This window comes from Buteo buteo, chromosome 22 (assembly GCF_964188355.1).
Source record: "Buteo buteo chromosome 22, bButBut1.hap1.1, whole genome shotgun sequence".
In the NCBI taxonomy this organism is placed as follows: domain Eukaryota; kingdom Metazoa; phylum Chordata; class Aves; order Accipitriformes; family Accipitridae; genus Buteo; species Buteo buteo.
Window position 1 is genome coordinate 569494 of NC_134192.1, and position 20725 is coordinate 590218.

General features: G+C 65.6%; 1 protein-coding gene across 4 annotated transcripts in view; it reads left to right on the forward strand.

The window, feature by feature from the left end:
• Positions 1-202: 202 nt before the first annotated feature.
• Positions 203-20725, forward strand: part of NHSL2 (NHS like 2) — a 34473-nt gene continuing 13950 nt past the window's right edge. Inside the window, exon 1 of one of the 4 annotated variants that reach the window (XM_075053820.1) lies at positions 203-584. In XM_075053820.1, coding sequence (XP_074909921.1) covers positions 320-584 — 265 coding nt within the window. In that variant the 5' untranslated portion in view covers positions 203-319. Of the gene's footprint in view, positions 585-1786; positions 1971-19096; positions 19708-20725 lie in introns of those variants that run through there. The other 3 variants (XM_075053823.1, XM_075053819.1, XM_075053821.1) reach the window with 3 other exon arrangements.

Consider the following 20725-nt stretch of genomic DNA (forward strand, 5'->3'; position numbering starts at 1 on the left):
CGGGGGGGTCCCGCCGGGAGCCAGCCCGGAGCGGACCCGCCGCTCCCCGCAGCGCAGCGCGCCGGGCCGGGTCGGGTCTGGTCTCTCCCCCCCGGCTGCCGGGACGAGCCCCCGGGCCCCGCCGCCGGTCCGAGCATCCCCGAGCGGGGCCGCCCCTCCCTCCTCTTCTTCCTCCTCCTCCTCCTCCTCCCACCGGCCGGCCCCGAGCCCCGGCGCCGCTGCCGGCCCAGAGCCCTCGCAGCCGCGGGGCCGGCCGGGGGGGGGCAGCCGGCCCGAGCCGAGCCGAGCCGGGCGGGACCGGGCCGAGCCGAGCCGGGCCATGCCCTTCTACAAGCGGAGCGTGGTGGCGCGGCGGGGGCGGCCGGCGGTGCCGCTGGCCGAGCTGCGGGACGCCTGCAGCCTGGCGGCACTCACCCTGCTCCGGCAGCTCGCCGACCTCTGCGGCCACTCGCTCGCCCTCCTGGGAGACATCGAGGGCCACGTCCTGGCCCTGGGTCGCCGCACCGGGCGGCTGCACCGTCGAGCCGCTCGCCTGCAGGCGCTGCTGCGGGGCCGGCCGCTGCGCGGGGCGCACGCCGCCCCAGGTAAGGCGACCCCCGGCCCGGCCCGGCCCGACGCCCCCGGGGGGGTCCCTGGGTCCCCCAGCCCCGGGGAGGTGGGGGGGGGCGGGAGGGATGCGCGGCCGGGGGTGCCACCCGTCAGGGCTGCCGCCCGCGCCGAGGGGGGTCCCGTCTCCCCTCCCCAGTGCGGGGGGCGGGGGGGCTCTCTGCCGCCGGTGCCCCCGACGTGGTCCCCCGCGTCCCCTCTGAGGGGTGGGTGACCCACGGCGGCTCCCGCCGTCGAGGTCCCCGCTCTTCCGTCGGCGGAGCCGGGGAGCGGCGATGCCACCGCAAAGCCCTTGTCGTCGCGGTCGCTGGGGCAGGCCAGGGGACCGTGACAGCCTGTGGCATTGGGGTGAGGCTGGGACAGCCCAGCAGCAGCCTTTCCCTCTGCCTGGCCTTTATTTTCCCGCACGCAGCGGGCATTTTCCAGGCCGACGGCCAAGCACGCGTTTCACGCTGCGTCCCCGATTACCGGGGCCCGTTTCTGGGAAAGCGGGGACGTCGGGCTGCGAGAGCTGGTCCGCCCTGCCGTCCTTGCCTTGGATGCTTCACCCTCGTCCCAGGGCAGGGGACTGAGGTGGCCGTCCCCTCAGTGCGCTTTCAGCCAGCGTGTAGCTGCAGGTCAGCACGGAGCAGCTTTCACTCGCGGTTGCGTGTGTCCGGGGAAAATGACAAGTTGCAGCCCGGGCGTCCTGTCTGCTCGTCCCCTCTCCTGGCAGTGAGCAGGGTTTGTTTTTGCCTGGACCGCTTTCATTTCCCATTTCAAGCGTTTTGGTTTGGCACAGGCTCCTGTGCTGGGTCAGAAGCGGGCAGCCTGTTTCAGAGGAGCTTAAAATAAGCTCGTTTTGGAATTGTTTATAAAAGTTTATTTTAAAAGTCTTGGCGGGGCGGGGAGGGGGAGTGTTGTTCGAGCACGTTTTCCCCAGAAGCTCAGTGCATTTCTCAGGCCCTTGGCAAAATGCGTGCCTCTTGTGCTTTCTGCAAACCCCCTTGCAAGTGCTGTTTTGCTGCTCCGTCTGCGTGGAGCCATGGGAAATGACTGCCAGACCCTCGCAGCGTGCTTCCCGGATGCAGGGAGCAAGCGGAGCGCTCAGCCTCGGCCTGGGAGAGCCACCGCTCTTGCAAATGCTGGTGGAGTAAATCAGTTATTGGGGTAAGAAGAGGCTCCCACTGTCCCGTGCATTGGCCGGTAGAGAAATGAGGGGACGAGAAGGTATCACAGTCGCCCAAGCTGACCCGTGCACAGCACCAGTGCAGCGCCAAACCCTGCAGCGTCGTCACCTCACGTGCTGGACCGGTGTCTCCCGGAGGAGGAGCTGGCCGTGACGGTGACCAGATGGTCCTTCGCCACCCGCGTCTGGCCGGCAGGTTGGGAATGCTCTCCGTGGCCACAGGAGCCTTGTGTGCTGCCGTGGCGGCTGTGGGAGGAGGGTGGGACGGCGTGGGAGGCGGGTGGGACGGCGTGGGGGACGGCAGCGATGGCTGTAGCGCAGTGAGGGTGGGAGGCAGCCGCTGCTGCGGGCAGGTTGGGTTTGTAGCCCCCGGGTTGCGTTTTCAGCTGCGCGTCAGTGCCATGCGCCTGGAGTTTCTCATAGAGCAACATCACAGCTAGTTGCAAGCAGCGTGCGTAACGCAGCCGGCAAATAGTCCTCCCGTGCTGCAGCTCCTCATTAGAATGCCATGAATATGCATGTATGCAGATGTGCAGGGATAGCTCTCTGAGTTGGCTGGCTAGCTGGGGGTCGGGGGTGCGTGGTGATAAAACTGCTTTGATTTCTTTTTTGTGGGAATAGCTGGGGCGGTGTGAAGTGAGAGGAGCTGTGCCCACCACACCTCCCCTTCACCCCTGCTCTGGTAGTGCAGAGACTGGCGGGGGGGAGCTTGCATTTCTTCCCACACCCCAAGGGGAGCACAACACACCCACCCTCCTACCCGCTCCTCATCCATCCACCACCGCTGTTCCTGCAGCCGGTGGGATGCAGGAGCCTCCAGCTTTACTGAACTCTTTACTTAGGGGAAGAACAAAATTCCGATTGCTGTTTCGGTTGCTGTTTGTTTTTCTAAGAGCTCCAGCATCAGGCTGTCACAGGGGAACGGTTCATGTCTCTGGAGGATGGGAGCTCTTTGCAAGCCCCCAGTGCCCCAGCAGCACGGGGAGAGCGGAGACAGCCCAAGGCTCTGCAAGAGCGCTTTGCACCGAGCTGCGGCACCGTGCAGAGTCCCTTGAGTGAGGAGCAAATACTTAACAACACCCTGCTCGGGGTTTGGGGTTTTTGTTCCTCCTTGTTTCCATTTCTCGAAGAGGATCCAATAGCAAAAATCACATTTCTCCTCTTAAACCGGAACAAAACCCCAATGTCTCGTCCCTGGGAGATGCAGGGGAAAATGACCCAGGACCGAACACTCCCTGGTGTAGCCTTTATGCAGCCAGTGGTGTCTGGGCGACATGTCGCAGCTGGCCTGACCAGCTTGTAAGGACAGTGATGGTTCGGGCCCTGGGAGCGAGCGGGTGCCATCCTTCCCAGGCAGGGCTGGAGCCAACACCAGCCCGGCACGGCGCCGGCTGCAGGACCTGCTCGCCGCAATCTCCACTGGGCCGGGTTAGTCCCATCCTCTGCCTCCTCGCTGACACTGTATGGTGGGGATCAGAGACTTCTCAGGGCTTTTGCAGCAAGTGGGATTGCTCCAGGCATTGCCAAACCCCAGCTAGGAAACCGCAGCCATGCTGCCTGGGGGGGAGGCAGGGCATGGGGTTGTCTGCCCAGCCCTGAATGGCCAAGCTCGCTCCAGCTCAGGTTGGCATGGTCCCAAGGATGGTCCTCACGCCACTTCAGCTCCCAGGTCTGGGCATCCACAGTTGGGTCAGGAGCCTTTGCCTGGCTTTGGTTCCTCCCAGGCAGGTTTAAAGGGATCCAAAAGCCATGGGTGTCCTCACCAGCAAGGGAAGCCCCACGGCTGGGGAGCTTGGTTCACCACTGTGCAGCAGGAGATGTCCGTCCATCTGTCTGGAGGCTGTGAGCCAGTGGGAGCTGCCTCGTCTTCCTCATCAGGAGGGGGAGATGCTGGTGTAGCAGCCTTGCTGCCAGATGAAGGGCTGGGGAGCGCTTAATCTGACGAGGCAGTGTGGTTGTTTCCAGTGTGAGACGGCAGCCAAGGGCTGTCGGATTCCTCTGCTCTTATTCATCGGCAGTTGCGTGAGAGCGGGGAGGGTGCGCGCCAGTCCCCAGGGAGCTGGGCGCATCCTGCCCACCGGCATGTGGAGGCGAGGATGCCAGGGCTGGGCACGAGCGTCCTGCTACGGCTGAGGGAAGAGCGGGTACCAGGCTCCCTGTCCCGCTCCCCTCGGCACAGCTACGTCTTGGAGGGGTGGCACTGAACCTGGCTCTCCTGCCAGCACTTGGCACTGAAGGTGGGGGCTGCTTTGCAGCCTGGGAAAGCCCCTGGCACTCTGGCTTGCTGGCTCTCATGCTGATCCCCAACCAGCTGCCGTCCTGCCTGTCCGTGGCTCCATGGGCACCGGCTGGGTGACACAAGCCAGTGCTCCCAGCTCAGCCCTCTTCCCTCGGGACCCAGCGGCTCTAGAAATAAATCTCAGCAAAGAAGAGGATGGGGGCCTGGCGCCGAGAGCTATTTGAACCGTCGTCCCTGAAGAGCTCCGGGGATGGTTCCCTGGAAGAAACCCCAGGCTGTGCTGGCAGGAGGAGCTGTTTACTGCTCTTGCCGAAATATGCAGCGTTCGCCGTCCTCTGACCTCCCAGCCTTCATCTTGAAACAAGCCATCGAGATAGGCAGAGCTGTCAGCCAGACCCAGAGGCTGCTGCCCCCCCGCACCCTCCACCCGGCTCTCTCCTCACTGGGTGGGTAAGGGCTGGCACAGATGTTTTCCCCCAGATCCTGTCACCAGTTTAAAAAAAAAAAACAACAGGAAGAAAGAGAGAAAAAAACCCTTGCTGACTTGCTCAAGTGTCCTGCCAGGCTGGAGTGGCTGGGCTGTCCCTCGGCCCCAGGCAGAGCCACTGCCGGGGACAGGGGCTGCAGCCACCTCCACAGATGTGACCACAGCCCCAGGGGTGCACCCATGTGAACCTACCGGCGACCCATGGCTCTGTTTTGGGGGCCAGGTAGCTGAGCCCCGCTCCCTCTGGCCCCACAGCCCCCCTCGCTAGCTCCTCTCCATGGGGTCAGCGCCCTTCAAGTTGGAGCGAAGGTGCCAAGAGCGGTGCAGAGCTCTCGCCGTGCAGAGCCATGAGGAAGGAGACACCCCAAACCCAGGGGATGAGAAGGGTTGGTTCAGAGTGAGATGTGGCTTTGATCCCCACTTGCCAGCAGCCACTGCCCACAGGCATGGGGAGAGCGGTGCTCTCCTCCCCGGCAGCCCTGACCGGCTGCAGCCAGCATCGCCGCTGGGAAGGGGCATTTGTCATGGGGCAGCTCTGAGTCTCCTTGGCCATCAGGACAGGCTGTGGCAAGCGCAGGGTGAAGGCTGCTTGCCCCCACAGCAATGCCAAAGCAGTTTGCTGAGGTCCCTGCCCTGGGAGACCAGCCTGGCCACAACCCGCTGCAGCCTCCTCTGCTGGGCGAAGCAGCCCCCAGAAACCTCCCAGACCTCCAAGAGATTTTCTCTGCCTGCTTTTTTCTAAACCAGCGGTTATTTCAGCATCGGTGGGGAAAGCACAGCTTCCCCAAAGGCTGCCTCTGCGCAGGCGGGAGGCGGGAAGCTGACCAAGGCTGGGATGGATGGCTTCAGCTGCCAGAGGAGGGGGAGCGGGGAGCCGCACCCTCCCTCTTAACAGGAACCGTCTGCGGGAGCAGCTGAGCGAATAGGCGGATAAATGAACAACGCACGTCTCCCACCCAGACCCGCTTTGGCTGATGGCCCTCCTCAGCGGTGGGCTGATAGCCGCTCTCGGAAAATGCATGCTGCAGGCAGCGCGGTGGTTAGGAGGAGACACCATCCCTGCCTTTCAGCAGCTTCCCTACGCCGCTGAAGTTGCTGCAAGGAAAGAGCAGCCCCAGCTGGGCTTTGCCACCCTCCGTGATTGCAAGCCCCCCTGCCAGCACACACTGTCCGTGGTCGTGCAGTCCCTGCGGTGCCTGGCTCCGTCTGGGGGGACACGCTTGGGACATCTCGGGAGCTGACGTTGAGGGTGCCATCTCCAGTTCGTTGCCGCGACCTCTCTCCCTTCTTGCTGGGATTTTGCTGGGGCTGGGATTCCTGCTTAGATGGACCCAAATCCTGCTTCTGACTGGAAGGATTTTCACCCTTGGGTAGCATTTTGAAAGGATTTACATGAGAGCTGATCCGGCTGGCGGTCTTTCCTCGGGAGCTGGGCTGTGGCCATCAGGGGCAGCAGGTCCTCGGGACCGCTGTCACCCAGCAAGAAGTGCTCAGAGGCACGAGGGAAGGTGGGCACCACTGTCCCCTCGCAGCCTTGCACGTCCCTGGTGTTCGTGTTTCCTCCTGCCTGGGCCAGTCCCTGCGGTGTGGCTTAGAAGAGAGACTCCTTTAGTACCAGTATTTCTGTAGTAGAGTGGTTCCTCTTAGGAAGCACTTACCACATCACATTGGCTGTGAATATGGCAGCAGTTACGGTGCACAGGAACATGGACTGGCTTCACATATGTGTCTCCAAAGAAGCTTGCGTCATCTTAAAGCAGTTTGAAGGATGCATTCATCTCCATGTGGAAGCAAGAGTTGGAGCTCACTTTGGCAACCCGTTTTCCAGCTGCAGAGATCTCCTTGATGCTCGGGGCAAGAAGAGGTGTGAGCGTGCAGGCAGGACCGCTACACGTGTGCGGGTTGTGCGGGCAGCAAGGAGCGGCAGAGGGTCATTTTGCTGGCTGGATTTCTGGTAGTGCCCAAAGGGGCATCCTGACTCGCAGAAGGGCTCTCTCTTTCAGCCGGGTGCTTTGTGAAGCACCAGTAGCTGGTGGGGCTGTTTTTTGGAAAGCAGGTGACCGGGTGCCGGAGGGCTCTGTCCCACCTTGAGACTATGCTTCTCGGTGGTGCCAGGCGCTGGACCCAGGCGTGACACCACAAGCACCCGCGCTGCTGTGGACCAGCGGCTCATCCCCTGGTGCTTGCTGTTTATAGGACTTTCTTAGTTGGCAGATGGCAGACACTGTGCAAACCTGATGGACCATCTCCATACAGCATGTGGTGCTGCTTCTGAGCGCAGCAAAGGTCATCTTGAGACCATAATGACTGAAAGGCAGGAACCGCTCACCCCAGGGCCAGGCTGCGCACTGTCAACCAGGGACTGGGACGCGTCCGGCGGCATGGCCAGGGCTCCTACCCCTGTTCCCAGGGGTGAAATACATGGGGCCAGTGCATGGAGTGCCCCGTCACAACCCAGCATGGGGCACAGGGCCACATGCTGGGGTGTTCAGGGCACCCCATATTCCTGCCCCACATCCTGAGCCCAGGCCTGGGCTCCCAGCGAGCAGGGATTTCAGGAGCCCTGGCAGCACCGGGCTGCTGTGGCACAGCAGAACTGGCAAAGCAAGCAGGGTGCCCGGCTGGCAATGCTCTGGCACCCGTGGGTGCCAGCTGGCTCTGTGCTGCCCACCTGCCTGTGCCCTCAGACACCTCGTGGGGGCAGCCAAGGTGTGGGGAGGGGATGCCGATCAGCAACAAGTCCTGTCCCCAAACCCTGCAGCACCCCAGCAACCAGCATCCTCCCCCACAGCCCCTCGTGTCCCATTGTCCCTCTCCCAGCCCTCGCTGTCCCCGCCTCCCAGCTGATGCTGCCCTGTCCCTTGCATGGCACTGGGGCCAAGGGCAGAAGATGCCACGCTGTCCCCCACCCCAGCTGCCAGCCTCCCCACATGCTGCTGTGGGTGCCAGGGCTGCAGCTTGTGCCTCCAGGCAGGCCAATGGCACCCCCACCCTGACACCCCTGTGCAGTGGGGTACCCCGTGCATCCCCCTGAGGCACATTATGTGGCCTCGCTGCCACCCATGGGGGGCTGTGGCTGTGCCTGGCAGTGCTCAGCATGGCCCAAATGCCACCAAGGGCTCTCCTGTGCATGCTGGGCACCCACTGCTTCACTCCTGATGGGCATGGGGGTGACACAGGGACCTATCAGGGAGCTCTCCTGGCTGCTTAGGAACACATCAGTCCCTTGAAGACTCATATCCAGCTCCCAACACGGTCTCCACTCCCCGGGTACGTGGTGCCCAGCACCCCGCAGCCGCTGGCATGGGGCTGGGCAGCACGCTGGCCACTGCGCGTGCACGGGGGCTGTTCGCTGGCAGCACAAAGCCTAGATTGAGTGAGAGCTGGCACGGCGCTGAACGGGCCGAGTGTGCTGGCAGGGAGAATCGGCTCTTCTTCTTCTCACCCGTGCCAGCGGGCTCCGCCACCCTCCTCCTGTGCTTGTGCCTGGCAGCGAGGACAGCCACCCGCCACAGGCACCGAGATGCCGCTGGCGGGGGAGCAGGCTGGCGCTTCGGGTGCCGGCAGCAGCGTGTGCACGGTTCTGGGTGAGTACCCACCGGCATGTCGGGGTGATGGACCTCCTTCCACCGGAGCCCTGACCCCCAGCGCAGATGCCAACCTGGCACGGTGCGACGGCTGGCAGCTGGTCACAGCTCCAGGAGCTTTAGTGGAGCTGCCCGGCGGCTGGGGGAGGCTGAGCGTGGTGGGCAGTACAGAGATCAGAGATCGGGAGCGGGTCGTTAGCTCCTAGAGTTAGTCTAATGACAGCAGATCGAAGCAGCCGGGAGGAACAAGCTAATTCCCCCAGTTAACCAGGCAATGGCTGTTAGCGGCAATTTTCCTCCCTTCCCAGCACCTCAAGTCACCAGCCGCATCCATACCGAGCAGCGCAGCCCCAGCGTGAGCTCGGATCCTGCCTCAGTGTCCCCATGGCTTGGCAGGAGGATGGGGACAGCAGGGCACCCTGCATCCCTGGTGCAGGGCAAACACCATCCTCATGCATGTGCTTACGTGTCTGAACATGCACACATGCGCCTGTTGCAGAGGCGAGGGGATCCTGCACGTGCAATGGGTGTCGGGATCTGTGCCGCCAGTGCTCCATGCTGGCTTCCCTTGGAGGAGCCTCAACTGGTCTGTGGCTCTCACGGTCTCTGAAATCCCAAAGGAAAGGGGTTCCTGCAGCTCGCAGCAGGCGCCGGCAAACTTATCAGCCCCCTGCCTGCCAGGGCACTGAGAGGGGAAGGCAGCGCCTGGAGAGATGCTCATGGGTTGTCTTGCCGCGCTTGCTCCTTGCACAGTGAAATTGTGGGGTCTTTGCTGCTGTGGGGTCAGCCCTGAGACAAACCCCATGCATTCGCAGGATCCCTGCTCCAGCACCCTTTGCTGTCCCTCGCAGCGCACTTGCTGCACCCATGGCTGCCAGCCCCAGCCCGTCGCTGGACCAGGGGCTGCCCAGGCTCCTTCCCTGCCTGCAGTACTGGGGGCCAGGGCTCTTTCTCCGCAGTCGCTGGCATCTACCCGCCTGGCAGGGCTCGCCCGTCGCCATCCCAGGGGCTCTCGCGCGGCCGCATCCTGCCGAGCAGAGGGAGCAGATCTCTCTTCGCAGATCCAGCTCGTGGGTGCACCCTCGTCCGGTGCAGGGAGAGGCTCCCCGGCTCCAGCCGGCCCCCCCGGCGCGTTCCCCCTCCCCACGGTTGCGGCTGGCAGCCGGCAGCCTCCCGGGTGGTCCCGGCTGTCAGGCAGCGCGTGGGCTGCCGGGGCCACCTGCGAGAGGCTGCCTGTGTGGGACCGGCTCCCTTCCTGCCCGTGCTGGGAGCCCAGCCAAGGCGGCGGGGGGGGGTCTGGATGGCTGCCTCCCCGAAGGCCGTGGGGTGCAGCCGGCCTCGGGGGGGCTGTGAGGCCAGCTTTGACCTTCTTCAGGCTGCTCCCCAGCGAGCCCTGGGGCTGATGGCTTTGGCAAAGGGCTGCCGGGAGGCTGAGATGCTCCAGCTCATCCCATTGCAACCCACGCTAGGAGAGAAACCCACGGGCTGTGGGCAGCCCAGGTTCGGGCTGCGGCTGGACGAAGCACAAGGCCCTGCCGACTGGTGGGTACCCGAGCGAGCCGGAGCGGAGGGAGGGTCTCTGAGCTCCTCCAAAGCAGCTGACGGGAAGGGGTTGATAGTGTGCGTTCATCCAGCAAGTTGCTCGGCAGGCTTTGCCCCCCAGGCCCAGGGTTGGAGATGACGTCTGGCTGTGGGAAAGCGCGCGTGGCGGTAGGAAGGAGCTGTGTTTGCTCCTTAAAATCCTCCAGACCTGCCTGCACTGTCTGGTCTGGAGGTGGCAGATCCATCTCGTCCCGCAAGCATGACCCACGCGCGGTTGGTTCATGGCTGCATGTCAGCTCGTGCTCTGGTGCATCATTGCCAGCACGCCAGGTTCACCTGCACCCGAGCAGTTCATCCATGCATGTGACGCATTTCGGCTGCGCCAGGCTTGCCACCTGGCATCCTTGCCCTCTGCTGTCTCACAAGCAGCCAGGCAGCATCTCGGACACAGCAGATCTGCTTGCACACCACGTCATGAGCACACACAGCCTTTCCAAACGTGCCCAAATCACTGCCTGAGTGATGGGGCCGTACGCCCAGGAGTTGTTTGCCAGAGCTGGCAGACAGGCAGAAGCTGCCATATCATTTCCTGAAGTGGCAGAAAAAGGCTAACGGGGATTTTCTGCTGCAGCAAGCAGAATGGGCAGCAGGAGCATGAAGCCAGGCTAATGCACACCTGAATTGGCAGCGGGTGCCTTGGGACGAGAGCTGTCGGAGGGTCCCTGCCAGCACTGGTGCCTTCCCTGCCACAGCCCACGCCAGCTCCATGTGGCCATGCAGCCCCGTGGCTTTGCAAACCCTCTTTTCCTGGTTTGGCTGGGATGGGCTGTGGATGCCTATGCTGTGTGCATGGGAATGGCTCGTTTCATGCTTACGTGGAAAGCCCGAGGGCTCCCGGTGCCGGGTGCTCGGCTGGAAGAAGTCAGGCAAAAGGCTGGGGGGGATTTGTGCTGGCGAAAGCTGCCTGGTGGCCCCAGGTTTCTGCTGACCTGCAGGACAGGCGCAGCAGGAGGTAGGGGAAGGGTGGCAGGATGGCTTGCCTGCCCCACACGTCGCCCTGCTCCCCCAGGAGCTCTCCAGCCCCAGGGAAGGGCCGTGGCTGAGGGAAGCCCCCGGGCAGACGCAGGAGCACTGGGCAGGCAGCGAGGGGCAGGTTGGTGGGTCGCGCCGGGCTGCACATGGTGCCCACCAGCCTGTGCCAAGACGAGCTGCCCGTCTGTGCTTTGGCGATGGTCTCCTAAATCCTTTCCCCAAGCCCTCCCGGGAGCGTGCCTGAGCCCAGTGCTCTTGCTCCAGGCTTGGGGAGCACTGTGGGGCCGTCCTGTCCCCACAGACAGGCAAGGGGGAGCTGCTCGAGCTGCTCCGGGCAGGAGTCTGGAGCAAAGCCCTTCACCTAACTGCCTGATCCCTATTAATTACAGGAGAGGGAAGGCTGGTGCTGCCCACGGCAGCCACGTGGGCTGGCACAGCCCGACACCACGGGTGGTGGGTTGGCATCTCCTCTCCAGGGGTCCCACCGATCGCGCCCCTTGTTGCAGCTCCCGGGACCTGCCAGAGGGATGCCAGCTAGCAGCCGTGCTGTGCGGGGCAGGCTGGCCGGACGCTCCAGCCCCGCTCTGTCTCCATGGCTCCGGCATCCGCAGCAGGGACATGTAGCTATATCTTTAAGAAGGGCCTGGGCTGGGGTGGGAGAAGCGTTTCCATCCAGCCTTTCTCCCAGCAAACCTGGATCGAGTTAGCGTTAGCGAGCGAGTGAGCAAGCGGCAGATTTGGCGCCGTGGCCGTTCCCCCGCTCCCAGCCGGGGTAGCTGCCAGCTCACCCCGTGAGCGGCCATGGGGGTTTGGAGCAGCTGGTGGGGCACGGGGCAGCCTTTGTCCCCCGTGGCCTCAGTCCCTGCAAGAAGAGGAAGAGGAGGAGGCAGAGCTGGGTACGTAGAAGTTTTATCCTTCTCCCCGCCTGCTGGGCTCACTGCCCCGCTCCGGGGAGGGGGCTGGCAGCACGGCAGGACAAGGGCAGGGAGCGTGGTGGGTGCATGGCACGGGATGGGCAGCCATCTCCAAAGCTGGGTGCTGGCAGCGGGCAGCCCCAGGGCTTGCCCGCACAGCCGGGGCTGGCAAAGCCGCCTGCTCGGCTCCTTCTGGCTCCTACCCACAGGTGCTGAGCGATGGGGATGGCGGGATGGGGCTGGCTGGGCGCCTCATCGCCTGTCATGCAAGGGCTCGCAGCGCCGGGACACACCGATGGTGACAGCGGGCAGAGCCCCATGGGGGGGATGCAGTGCCCTCCGCTCCCTGGGCAGCACCCATGCCTGTGCCCAGCCCTAGGGCTGGATGTGTCCCTCTTCTTCCTCCCCACCCACTATGGCTGGGGCAGGGAGCATCCCCAGGAACCCCATGGGGAGGACAGTGTCCAGCGTGTCCCTGTGCTGCTGCCCACCTCCTGCCGCTGTGGGCAGAGGTGCTGGGGGATCTGGTGGCCACACAGGGGGAGATGCCAGTGCCACGCCTTGCGCCCCATGTCTCCCGTGATGGGCTCATAAATGACACAAACCAGTGATGGCATCACGGCACATGGTGGCAGTCTGGGTCTGCGCTGGTTCTCTGGCACAGCCGTTTTGGGGTGCATTCAGTTTTCCCCACCCAGAGGAAGCTCTGGGTGGCTAGGGATGTGGGTGCGGGTTGTTGGGGTGATTAGTGCCGGGGTCCCTGCGTCCCCTGGGCCCAACCTTTGCGTGGGCAGCAGAGGCCTCGCAGCTTGTCCTGTGCTGGTGGCACAGGGGCCATCAGAGGACCCCGTTGCCGAGCCCACGGTGTGTTTTCCCTCCCCTGAGCAACTGGAGGGGGCGAGGGGTGCGGAGCTGCGGTCCTGAGCCTGGAGAAGAGCGTGGCCGTGGCACAGCCATAAGCTCGCTGGGCACCGTGATGCCGAGCTCTGGGGCTGGGGCGCGTGGGGTCGGCGCGCTGGGGCAGCCCCTCGCAGCTCTCGCTCCCCCAGTATGCCCACCCCGTCCACGGCTCCGTGGCGGGCTCCAGCAGGCTGCTGGGGACGTGGCTGCTCGGCGGGAGCCAGGCTGCCGGCTCCTCCAGCCGTGGGCAAACCAGGAGACCGGAGGGCACCGCCGGCAGTACCCGGTCCCAGGGAGGACGGGTTAGTCCCCGGCGCGGCTCCCGGGACACGGAGCGAGGAAATATGTTGCTGCGCTGGAGGAATCCCAGGAATGCAGAACCCGGAGGGGACGCGAGGTGGCACGGCAGTTTCAGCCCAGCTTTTCCCTCGCTGCAGGCAGATTCCCTGCCAGGGCCAGGCAGGCCTGGCCGGGGCAGCTCGGCGGTGCACGAAGGCGGGAGGTCACCTTCAGCGGGGCAAGCGGAGGGGCTGCCCGGCGTGGGGTCCGCACCCTGGGCTCTGCCTTCCAGCTCAGCCGGGACCCTGCTGCCGGCCGTGCCCCACCGGGCGCCCGCTCCGCCGGGACGTGGGACGCCCTCAGCGTCCCACACAGCCCTGGCAGCGAGGCGGGTGCTGCCCTGCGCAGCCCTGGCCCCGCTCCCCCGGCCACGGCGTGGCCCCGAGCCGTTGTTCTCCAATGAGCTCATCTGCTTCGCTGGTTCTTGTTTTTTAACGTGGTCTCTTGGCCAGAAAATAATCAGCTCGGCCACTTAGCGAGCGTTTACGGCTTCTTCAAAGAAGCTGCTTTCTCTGCCAGGAGAGGGGCTACTTTGGAAACGGGGAGCTGCGCTGAAGCCCGCGCTCAGGGCTGGATGGAGCTGCCGGTGTGGGCTTTTCCCCCCGCTCCCCACCCGCAGCGGGCGGCCGGGGCGTGCCGGGGTGCGCTCAGCCGCTCGCACCCTCCTGCCTTCACAGGCCCCGTCATGGTGTGTCCCCCTGCTGCGGGTGGGAAGGACCATCCGGGAGCCGCTTCGCAGCACGCGGGAAGCTCGCTCGGGCTGCAAGAAGCGCGCAGTTGGGAAAGCGCAGGCGAGCTGCGTGTGCCCACAGGGCTCGGAGGAGGACACGGGGTCTAGGGCTTCACCCTAGATGAGATGACAAGTAGCTCGGAGTGATGAGTAGCTTGCTTGGCTCCCTGGAACAGGGTGCGGAAAGACAGGCGTGCTGTCGAATCGTGGACCCCACAACCCTCAGTGGAGCTGTTTGCAGAGGTGCTGCTGCAGCCTGGCTCGACAATAGTGTGCCTTGGCTTGGCTGGGGGCTTGGGGGACAATATCTTCTCGATGGCATTTCTGCAAACCACCCCAGGCTCGCCTCTGTCCTTCGTCTTCCCGGAGAGCGCGCAGAGGCCAGGGTGAGGTGGGAGTACGCCTGCGCTGCCCACAGCTCCTGCCACAGCCCCATCGTGGGCTGTCCGCGCAGGCCGAAGCGCTGCTGCAGCTCTGCCCCGGCACGGGGGCACGGCACGGGGCTGCGGGAGCCGGGGGTGCCACCGTGGGGCCCCCGCACCGCTGCGGCTGTCACACCCACCTGCTCCCACATCAGTCACACAAACTGCTCCTTGCGCCAAGTACTGATCCAATTTGTGGCTGTTTCCATAACAACCTCCCAGCGCTTTCTGGTCCTTTCTGTCGCTACGCGGCTGCTGAGCTTCAGCATGTAAGGGATGCTCCGGCCTGGGACGGAGCGAGCGGCTGGGCTGAGCCATCACCGAGTACCTCTGGCTCCTGGGTGCAAAGGGCTGCTCGCTTGCTGGAGGCCAGGGCACATTGAGCAAGTTTCCCCTGATCTGGGAGTGTTTTTTTCCCCATCAGTGGGATGTGGTGAGGTTTGGGCCGGGGGAAGAAGAAGCTCAAGGGCAATAGTTGATCCAGGCGTGTAGCCCTTGTGGGGGGGGTCCCCGAGTGTAGCTCAGCCTTGTGCAGATGTGGTACTGCCCAGGATGTTCAGTGCCAGCGATGGGGACCCTGGAGGTGCTGGCAGCCAGAGACGCCCTCCCTTTCTCCTACCAGAGACCCCATCGCCCACAGGCCTGGCTCTTGCAGTGTCCCATGGCTCTCACAGAGGCTCCCCCCACAGGATGCCAGCCCCAAGAGCTCATCCCACATCCTCCTGACTCCCACTGCACCAGCGCATGGCTCAAGCTGCTTTCGGAGCTGCCATCCTCCCTGCCCTTTTGCCTCCATCTGCCCCATGCTCAGCCTCCCACCCCACAGGGCCAGCCCCAGGACCCCCTCCCAGCCCCATCACCCCAGGGGGCTGCCCAGGCCCAGGACCCCCCCCAGCCCCATCACCCCAGGGAGCTGCCCAACCTCAGGACCCCCCCAGCCCCACCACCCCAGGGAGCTGCCCAGCCCCAGGATCCCCCCCCCAGCCCCATCGCCCCAGGGGGCTGCCCAGCCCCAGAACACCCCCCCCAGCCCCACCACCCCAGGGAGCTGCCCAGCCCCAGGATCCCCCCCCAGCCCCATCGCCCCAGGGGGCTGCCCAGGCCCAGGCCCACCCCCCCAGCCCCACCACCCCAGGGGGCTGCCCAGCCCCAGGACCCCCCCAGCCCCACCACCCCAGGGAGCTGGGTTCGCAGCCCTAGGACCCCGAGCCCCATCACCCCAGGGAGCTGCCCAGCCCCAGGACCCCCCGGCCCCATCACCCCAGAGGCCTGCCCAGTCCCGGTGCCCGCCCCCAGCCCCATCGCCCGGGGGGTGCCCAGCCCCGGTGCCGCCCCCGGCCGCCCGCCCGCCCGCCGGGCCCCGCTGCCCCCGGCCGTCCCCCGCAGCAGCCGCCATTGGGCGCCCGCTCGGCGGCCCCGGCGCGGCGGGCGGGCTCCGAGGGGGCGGTCGGGCCGGCGGCCGATGCGGCGGGGAGGGGGCCGCCCGGTGCGGTGCGGTGCGATGCGCTGCGGCCCGGCTGGGCCCGGCCCGGCCCGGCCCGGCCCGGCGGCTCCTCCTCCCCGCTCGGCGCGGCGGGGCGGCGCGGCGCGGCGGGCCCGGCGGCGGGGGAGGCATGGAGCCGGCGGGGAGCGGCCCGGGGGCGGCGGCGCTCTGACCACCTGGGCCGGGCGAGCCGCGGCGGAGGATGGGCAACGCGCAGCGGAAGGCGCCGCGCAGCCAGCGGCGGGGCAGGATGCGCTCAGCAACAGGTACCGGGGGACGGGACGGGGCGGGACCGGGGCCGGGACCCGGACCCGGACCCGGACCGGGACCGGGACCGGGACCGGAGCCGCTCCCCGCGCTGCCCCCGCCGGACGGGATGGAGCGGGCGGCAGCGGCAGGGGAGGGGGAGGCTCGGCCTCTGCCGCGGCGGCCCCCCCCCCACTCCCCTCCCCAAGCCCCAGGCTACCCGTCCCCTTTGGGTCGCTTGGAGGACACGGGGAGAGGTCACCTCCAGCTGAGGCTTGGCCTCGCTGGCAAGGACGGCGAGGGATGGGGCTCGCGGTGGGGCCCACCACCGTCCTCCGGTGCGTGGAGCAGGTGCTGACCCACACCCCGAGCTGCAGGCAGCCAGCCCCGGGCAGTGGGGAGCCAGCCCCAACCATGGGGAGCGAGCCCCAAGGTGCAGGGAGCCAGCCCCGGGCAGCAGGGAGCCAGCTCCAACCATGGGGAGCAAGCCCCGAGGTGCAGGGAGCCAGCCCCAGGCAGCGGGGAGCCAGCCCCAACCGTGGGCAGTCAGCTCCAACCATGGGGAGCAAGCCCCAAGATGCGGGGAGCCAGCCCCAGGCAGCAGGGAGCCAGCCCCAACCGTGGGCAGTCAGCCCCAACCATGGGGAGCGAGCCCCAAGGTGCAGGGAGCCAGCTCCAACCATGGGGAGCAAGCCCCGAGATGCGGGGAGCCAGCCCCGGGCAGTGTAGAGCCAGCTCCAGCCGTGGGCAGCCAGCTCCGACTGTGGGGAGCCAGCCCTGAGGTGCGGGGAGCCAGCCCCGGGCAGTGGGGAGCCAGCCCCGGGCAGCAGGGAGCCCTTGCACTTGCTGGCCCTAGACGTGAGTCCTGCCGAAGCAGGGAGCCTGTGCCTGCACGGCCCCCCAGTTCCCTTTTCCCACCGATCGTGAAGGTAGTGGGTGTTTCTGAGGGACCTTGTACCACAAATTTTCTAAGGAAGGCAGAAAGCCCTGCAAATCTGCAGGGGTCATTTGCGGGGAGCAGGGCAAGCATAGGGCTCGCTCTGAGCCAGGAGCGGGCAGCTCAGTGCAGGTGCCCTCTGAAAAAGCTGGGTCGAACAAGCAGGACCTGTCCGGTCACTCCTTTGTCCCCACCTGGCTGGCCCAGGCAGTTCAGCAACCCTTTCCAGACACCAGGGACTCTGGCTCCCCTTCCCGACCCAGCCCAGCTCCTGGAAATGCCAGAAGACCGGAGGGGCTGGGGTCTGCCACAGCTCCTGGCTCAGGGCCCTGTCTGACATCTGTTTCCCCGTGTGTGCCCTGGAGCACAGCGTGCCGGACTCTGCTGGCCCCGGCTCCCGCGCCCACTGCCCTTTGGCTGGCCGCTGGCTCGAGAGCCGGGACGCGACAGTGCGGGCAGTGGCAGGGAGCTGCCAGCCCTGGGAGAGACCTCAGGAAAATTGCTTAGAAGCTGCAAGAAAATGGGGAGTGATTGTCACAACCCAAGTGACTGTCACAGCTTAATAATTAGCGGGCAGAGGGGGTGGAAGTACAGCCTGTCTCTCTCTAATTTTGCAGCCACCGTTGTAGCGATGGTTGCAAAGGACTGAAACGGGGCAAAAGAGCTTCAGTTTGCGTGGGGGATCAGGAGGGGTGCTGATCTGGTGGGTCCTGAGGGATGAAGGATGCTGTGCCGGTCGGTACCCAGCACGTGGCCCTTGGCTCCTATCTCACGGGGCACAGGAGGTGGGCAGCGGTGGGACTGCTGGACTCAGAGGGGGCCACGGGATGCTGGCCTGCTCCTTGCCTGCCTCACCCACCCCTACAACTGTCCGGCACAGCTTGGAGGGGGACGGGAGCTAATCATGCTTCTGCATCATCAAAGGGATTCTTGGGAGCTGCAAATCACCTTCCCAGCGCTGCCGGGAAGGGCCCAAGGGGGGTTTGCAAGGCCAGCCTTTGCACCAAAGCTGGTTCATCTCTGTCGTCGGGCTCAGGGCATGCCTCCCTGCCAGCCTGGATATCTCTGGCAGATCTTCCTTGGGTGCCTGGCCTCCCCTGGGGAGACGACAGAGCTGTGCCTGGCTGCTGGGAGCAGGGAGGAACGGGATTTGCCACTGGACAGCTCGAAACTCATCTTGGGTGTGAAGCTGGGGTGAATATTTGGATGCTCCTGGGCTGTTAAGCTCCAGGCTGCTGGGACTTCAATGGCTTGGGCATTCCTGAGCAGCTACATGCAGGCTTCCTTGCGGAGAGGCGGCTGCGGGTCTAGGCTGGAGCTTATCTGCTGAGGGGAGGGAGCTGAAACTTGATAAGAAGCAGCCCTGCGGTGGGTCTGGGTTGCTGGCAGGGTAGGACGCCCGCCAGCCGGGAGAGGAGGGCAGGGACCCACGGTACCAGGAGGTACCTCGGCTCATCCCAGGCAGGATCGTTCTTCTGCCCCGAGCGCAGGGCAGCGCACAGAGGGGTCTTCACGGTGGCATCCCTGATCATTAAAATCCAGCCTTCCTCATGTCTCGACGGGCTGGGAAAGGCTGGATGAATCTGGGGCATGTGAACCTTAGCTCTGCCCGCTTGGCCAATATGCGTCTTTGATGCTCATCTAACTCTGGTGGGGGCTCGCATCCCCCCGCGCCCCTTCCTCGCGCATCGGAAAAGCCGAGCAGGCCGCTCCTGAGCCCAGGCTGCTTGCTTGTGAGCGTGGTGGTGTTTGGAGGGGCTCGTCGGAGAAGGCAGCATGCTTGTAGGCTGCTGGAACTTATGTGATGAGTTTGCAGGTCTCTGTGCCCAATAGTCTGGTGGGGCTGGGAGGCAGCTCTCCAGTTATTGCGTCTGTCCTCAGCTGGCACTATAACTGTGGGACGGGGTCCCAGAGGAAGCACCAGCCATGGCAGGAGGTCTCCTTGTCCCCCTGTCTGTCAGAGCCACATGCGAGTGCTGCCTGGGTTGCCAGCAGGAAAGTGAACCCTGCTGGTATCTGCCGTCCTTTACCCACCCCATCATTTGGGTCTGTGGTGTTGCACGGGGGCGGATGGTACCAGCCCCTGGCAAGCCACGTGCTCCCCGTGCTACCCCTGCCCCCTAAAGCCACTTCTCAAAGTAAGCCAGGGCTCGGGGCTGCATTCCCATCTCTGCTGCAGTCCTGGCTCCCCAGGGCCGCCATCATCCGGGAAAACCACGCTCAGCTTTACAAACCCCTGGGGTGCTGGGAAAGTGGTCCCTGTGGAGCCTTTGCTTGAGGCTTTTGGAAGGAGCCAAAGCAAGAGGAAGCTCTGGGGGCTCTTGCAGCTTCCAGGGCAGAGTCAGGTGAATTCAGAAAGGCCCCCTGCATTTTTTTAGCTCCTAAGTGTTGGGAGGCTGGAGGGGGAGAGCAGCTCGACCCAGCCGGGAGGCAGCGGCAGGCTCCGGGGTGCTGCTTCCCAGGTGAGGATGCCGAAGGCCGCTGGGGCGCGCAGGTACAGCCTCGCTCTGCTGGGGGGATGAGCCGGCGTGCGTTGGTGTCCCCCCAAGTCACCCGCAGCTTTTAGATGGTGCCGGTTGCTGCTCCAGCCGTGGCTGGGGGATGTTTTGGCTCCGTGACTCTGCTCAGCCCCGGGGGGGGCAGCCCAGCCCGTCCCTGCCGTGGCCCCCGGGACCCTGTCCCCTCTCCGGGCACTGCAGCCGGGACGCACGGAGAAAGGGACGAGCCCCTCCGCCTCGACCCGCCGCCTTCGCAGGACCCCCGGGCGAACCGCCGTCAGGGCGGGTGGACGGAGGATGGGCTGCGCAAACCCACGGCCCCTCCGCCATCCCTCCCCCGGGCCGGTGGCAGGGAAGGAAGAGGGGCCGGGGCCGGGACAATGGGCTGTGGCGCTGACTCAAACAGCCAGTTCCTGGTCGCTTCCTCTCCCCCCCGGGGCTGGAGCTGGCCGAAGGCGGGGGAAGCTCCCTTCTCTCCTCGGCCTCTCTTCGAAGCACGGGCTCCCGGGCGCAGGAGCGAGCAGCCTCCCGGCCATGGCCAAGGCGGAGTGGCTCCTGGCACCCTGGCACCGGGGAGGTAAGGCAGGCAGCGCGGGCAGGGGCAGGCGGCGGGGCAGCCCCCTCCAAGAGGAGCGGGCAGCCAGGGCGGTGGAGTTTGCGGGCGCCGCTCGCTCTGCAGGGCAAGAGCCCGGGTCGGGGTGAGCCGTCGGGCGTGGGCTCTCGTCTCCGGAGGCCGTGCCATAGCCACGGCGCGGTCGGTGCCACCCGGCGGCGCGGGTCTTGTCCCGCCTTTCCCAGCCTGGCCTTGACTGTGGTGTATTCCCTGCCCTTCTAAATCCTTGCTGCCATTCCCCAGCCCGTCGGGGTGGCCTTGCTCTCAAAGCAAGAGAAGCACAGAGACCCCCCGCCCGCACGCCCCACCGACCACTCCTCAGGCTGGGGCTGAGCCCCGCTGGGATGGATCCTGCCCGGCCCCGTGATGCTGTACCCTCCTGGTGGCTCTCGCTTGCTGGTGGCGGCAGGAGCGGGGACTGCAGGGCCGTGGGTCGACAGAAACGTTGCAGCCGGCCGGGGCCCTCGCTGCTCTCACTGCCCTCGCCGTCGTTCCTGCTGTGGCTGATTTCACGTCTCGGGCCCCTTTGTCCTGGGGCCTGGCCGCGTTCCCCTCTCAGGCGACTTCCTCGCATTGTCCCGGCCCTGCGGAGTGTAAAACCAGCCGGGCACAGGGGAAACGGCGCTTTCCTGGAAGCACCCCTGCCCGGCGAGGGGCTGCAGCCTCTCCGGCACAGGCAGCCGGCCCGCCTGGGAGAGCTGCGAGCACAGCCCCGAGCATCCGCGCGCGGCTGAACAGTCCCGGCCAGGCTGGGACATCACCAGAGGAAGGCTAGCAGGCAGCTGGCTTTGGCCACCCCGTGCCTGGGGGTGCCCTTGGCCACGGTGCGTGGCAACGCTGTGCCGGGGTGCCAAGGACCAGCTGGGGCTGGCAGGTTGCCCTGCCGGGTTTCCTGAGGCTCTCGGGAAAGGCTCGCGCCCGGTTTTTTGGCTAGGAAGCGCGTGAGAGCGAGGGTTGCGATAGGAGGAGGAAGCCAGGCTGC